This window comes from Berghia stephanieae, chromosome 2 (assembly GCF_034508935.2).
Source record: "Berghia stephanieae isolate SIO BIC M18660-M18661 chromosome 2, UCSD_Bste_1.3, whole genome shotgun sequence".
Taxonomy (NCBI): Eukaryota; Metazoa; Mollusca; class Gastropoda; order Nudibranchia; family Aeolidiidae; genus Berghia; species Berghia stephanieae.
The window spans coordinates 75,419,225-75,424,224 of record NC_088361.1 but is presented as its reverse complement, the minus strand read 5'-3'; the positions used below and the strand labels follow the sequence as shown (position 1 = coordinate 75,424,224).

At 35.7% G+C, this 5,000-nt stretch overlaps 1 protein-coding gene across 1 annotated transcript in view; it reads left to right on the top strand.

Moving 5' to 3' along the window:
- The window catches only part of LOC144964005 (pyridoxal phosphate homeostasis protein-like), a 48,855-nt gene that overhangs the window by 12,506 nt on the left and 31,349 nt on the right, over positions 1-5,000 (top strand). Inside the window, exons 3-6 of the mRNA XM_078897948.1 lie at positions 321-356; positions 1,285-1,464; positions 3,881-3,884; positions 4,808-4,879. Coding sequence (XP_078754074.1) covers positions 321-356; positions 1,285-1,464; positions 3,881-3,884; positions 4,808-4,879 — 292 coding nt within the window. The remainder of the gene's footprint in view (positions 1-320; positions 357-1,284; positions 1,465-3,880; positions 3,885-4,807; positions 4,880-5,000) is intronic.

Below are 5,000 nucleotides of genomic sequence, written 5' to 3'. Positions count from 1 at the left end.
AACCACTATCACATCATCATTGCTACAACTACAACATCATCATCATCATCCCTATCACCACCACGACGACACCAACTGCAACTACATCATCATCCCTACTACCACTATTACTACATCCATCACCACATCATCATCACTACCAGTGTCACTATTTCATCATTCACCCTACCTCCGCCACTGCTGATACAACTGCCACCACAGAATTTTATCTGTTTTTACACTATAGTCAGCATTTTTAATTGTGACACATTGTAATGAAGCGATGGGCGGTTAATTTCTGGCCTGTTAATGTTGATTCTCCGCTTACTTTCAAATTTCAGGTGATGGAACTGTATGACAAAGCCCATGATATTGAGGTATGCAAGGCTTATATTTGGTGTTTTTAATTTTAAAATTTTTTTTTATTAATGTGATTTTGCAGTCTTGTTATTTTATTGAGACAGTTGATCCTAAAGAATGGGCGCTGAACCAAACTGTCATTCAACACTACAACTTTGACTTGAGAAAAAATAAATCACATTAATTAGCATTTTTATCTTTATGTATAGACGAGAGGTGATTTCATTTTGCTCTTAAAATAAAATGTCTCAATCATGATGAAATTGATTTTAGTGCAGCTCAGAGACATTGACATTTCACTTGTGTCCCATTTACCCCTAAATATTTATTATTTGTTAATGAATCTCTTATACATTGACATAAATTTTAACTCTGCAGCTTGCTTTTATCAATGTCTTGGTTTTGCTGACAAAGGTAATGGTTTATCCTGACATGCTAATCAATGTCCAATGAAAATGTAGACTTGTCCTTATAGAAGTTTCCATTATGGCAACTTCGACTATATTTAATGGTCAATTTCTCTGTTGAACTCTCATTCTGAAATATGATATATTTAAAGGTAACTAAATTGGCTCAAATATTTTTTACATACCATTCCAACAACATGATGTAAGTCATTTCACCCGTTGTGTCAATCGTGCAATATGTTGGAATGAAATCGTTGAAAATTGAGTTTAAAGTCAAATGACCTAATTAAAGAAATGTAATGTTTCTGGAGATTAACGAAACAAAACTCACCCCCCCCCCCCAATGAAGGCAATTTTTTAAATTCAGAATTTTAAGGTTTAGGCTCAAAATCAAATTTTAAGGATCAGTTTGATCTTGACAAGATTTTGATACGATTGGTCAGATATTTGGTTAAAATTATGCAGGCATTCAATGTTAGACAACCTATAGCATGTGAATAATCATAACATTACCTTATTTTCATTTGGATTCATCCAGCTGCAAGACTGTTGTCCAGATATCAAATGGCACTTCATTGGTCATTTACAAAGGAACAAAGTAAATAAAGTGTTAGGTATGGATGATATTTTGATATTCTCATTTATAATGAGCCCTCGCCTCTATTCTTTACACAGGCTTTTTAAAACCATTCTTCTTTTATCTTCAAAATGTTCTACTGTGTCTTATAAAATAAACAAACAATAATGCCACCTTTAATTGAAGACATTTTAAGGGCAGGTCTCTCTTATCTGAACTCCACAATCCTGATGACTCAATTATTTGGACAGGTCGCATGGGGACCTATTCGTGAAAAACAGTTTCAGTTTCATATAATGAAAAAAAAAGCAGCAATCTAAATAAACATCACACCTCCTTTTTAAATAAAGCAACAGTAAACACATCCAACCCCCCCCCCCCCCCCCCCCCCAAAAAAAAAAAAAAAAAAAAAAAAAAAAAAAATCCCCCCCCAAAAAACAACAACAAAAAACAAAAAAACAAAACAATACAAGAAAAAAAAAACAAAAAATCAAAAAACAAAATCAAATCAAATACCATTCAAATGACATATTAAAAAAAAACCATTCTAAAATACATGGATTAAAAAAAAGCTATTGAACCACACATTGGCCACTGATGAAAGTGGAAGTCCTAATATTATTTGCTGTAATTATAGGCTTAGATTTCCAAGGTTTGTAAGTGCCAATTTAGGTACTGATTCCACAATACGGATATCTCTTTAATCAGGACAAAATGCTGGGAATGGAGGTGTTCGGATTATAGAGACATGACTAAATCATTATCATTTTTAATTCTGCTCCCTTCTTTTGTCAGTCTCTCTCTCTCTCTCTCTCTCTCTCTCTCTCTCTCTCTCTCTCTCTCTCTCTCTCTCTCTCTCTCTCCTCTCTCTCTCTCTCTCTCTCTCCCTCTCCTCTCTCTCTCTCCCTCCTCCCCCCCCTCCTCTCTTCTCTCTCTCCCTCTCTCTCCTGCGAATCTATCATCATCATTATTTCTTGCTCTCCCATCTCCCTCACACCAATTCACTCAAACATTTTCATTGATTTTCATTGATCAGGGGTCCAACTTATTATAGAATCTATACATCAAAACTGCAAGCCCTAAATGATGTTCTTTGAAAAAAGTCAAACCTGTTTCAAGTTTTGACAGTCAAAACTTGCGGCCAGAGATGATGGTGAGTTGTAAGTTTACACATAAAACGAAAATGGTTTTACATAAAAATGTATTTCTTACTCTCTCTCTCTCTCTCTCTCTCTCTCTCTCTCTCTCTCTCTCTCTCTCTCTCTCTCTCTCTCTCCCTCCCCCCCCCTCTCTCTCTCTCTCTCTCTCTCTCTCCATGTGTATGTGTTTATGTGTGTATGCGAGCACGCAATTCTTGACTGGGTGGGGATCCTGACCTCCCATAGTGGGCAGGGAGATCCATACTGTGTCTTCTATCCCCTTATATCTGTTTTCCAACATGCTTTTCTGTCTTTGTCTTGGAATGAGGTTACTTGGTTTTGTCCTGGCCCTGGTTGGAGTCTTGGCTGGAAGGGAAACAGTCAAATGCATTGTTATTGTTTTGGGAGATGATATTTTTTTCCTTGTAAATCATCTCTCTGTCATGTATTATTATATTTGTCATTTTTAGTGTATAATGTAAGCATTTGAGTGTAGTCCTCTCTGTTGGATTTTGTGCTTGTGTCCGGATGAGACTTATAGGTGATCTCAAACTAAGTACATTGGTGGTATTCTCTTGGAATCTACATCTGATCCCTGTTTGTTCCCCAGTTCCCCTTTGTCTTACCTTTTCTTGGGTGTTTTAATTGTAATTCTAGAACTTTTACTATCCCATTTTCTTCCTTTTTACTGGCGCTGATATAACCTAAATGTGTTGCAAGCGCCGTAAAACCCTTAAAAACAAAAACAAAACAAAACGCAATTCTGACATTCAGAATTGCTGTTTGAGTATTATGTTGTGATTTATAGTATGTAGAGTGTCTATCCGTCCATAAGTACATGTTGTCATATGGTGTCTATCTGATCTTCAGTGCTTATGCAAATGGTGTAGGCTTGAAATAAGCACACTGAAACTGACAGAATAGGCCGTTGTTTACCTTTGTGACCTTTTGTTAAGGCACAGTAACGAAAATATCGCCTGAGCAGTAACTTAGTTCAAGTGATGACCCGAGGTTGACCCGGGGTCACGCCTGCCAAATTACGGGGAATCCCCTAGTGAGTTCAGTTAACTCACTCAATCCTAGAGATTTTTGCTACTTTTCAAAATTGGAAAAATTGTTTTAAAAATGAGCATGTACAGTAATAGTTTTATTCAATTACTATCAACATGTATAAACCGCCTATAATTTGTCTCAGAAAAACGTAATAGATAGGCATGGTGTAAAAGTAACTCGGGTAAACTACGGATATAGTCGGTGTTAGGGTTGAGTGAGTTAACGGTGATATCGGGTGATACCAGTCGATTTATGTTCACTTTCATCTCTTTGTTATCGCTTCTCAATGAGCTTAAACACAAGTTTCTTTACTCTGTAATATTTATCAAGATTTCCTTTTCCCATTCATATGTATTCTATGCCAGTGCTGTATATAATGATCGTGATATTTCAATCCTAAATAGACCGTTTTTATGTAATTTAAAATGCATTAATTTTTCCAATAAAAAATCAAATTCTTCAAACAGAAACATATAATAACTTTTATTCTTTCACAAATAGAATTTATTATAATTGAACTATAAGTTGCTAAAATTCCATTTGTGCGTCAACAAAATTGAATTTATTATGATTTTAAAAATTTCATTTAGTCATGGAGCACACTCAAGAAATTCATGATAAACATTTGAATGAACTGTGTAGGCTTTGTAGAAAAGTCAAGAAACACAGAAGAAAAGAAAACGAATCTCCTGGGTGGGGATCCTGACCTCCCATAGTGGGCAGGGAGGTACATGCTCTGTCTTCTATCCCCCCATACCCGTTTCCCAATTGTTTCCTGTCATTGTCTTGGAATGAGATTACTTAGTTTTGTCCTGATCCTTGCCGGAGCTCCTTGGCTGGGAGGGAAACAGTCGAATGTATAGTTATAGTTTTGGGAGATGATATTTTTTTCCTTGTAAATCATCTCTCTGTTATACATTGTATTATGTTTAGTTTACATATATTATATAATTGGTAAACATTTGAGTGTATTCCTCTTAGTTGGGACCTGTGCTTGTGTCTGGATGAGACTTTTAGGTGATCTCAAACTAAGTACATTGGTGGTGTGCTCTTGGAATCTACATCTGATCCCTATTTGTTCCCAGTTCCCCTATGTCTTACTTTTTCTTGGGTGCTTTAATTGTAATTCTATAACTCTTTACTATCCCATTTTCTTCCTTTTTACTGGCGCTGATATAACCTAAATGTGTTGCAAGCGCCGTAAAACCCTTAAAAACAAAAACAAAAACAAAACGAATCTCAAAACATAATTGTTTCAGGATTTAATACCAGATATTAATCTTTAAAACCAGGTATTTATCTCATCTTCAATGTGGACATTGATAATGACAATGCTAAAAAGCCCTTAAAACTATATGCTACAAGTGTCATGACAGACTATGTAATGTTGGCTTTTTTATTTAGCGCAATTTTCACTAGAGGTGCTCAAAACACTTTAAATAGGGTCACTGACCAACAGCAACGTGTAACATGTAGATCTGGACA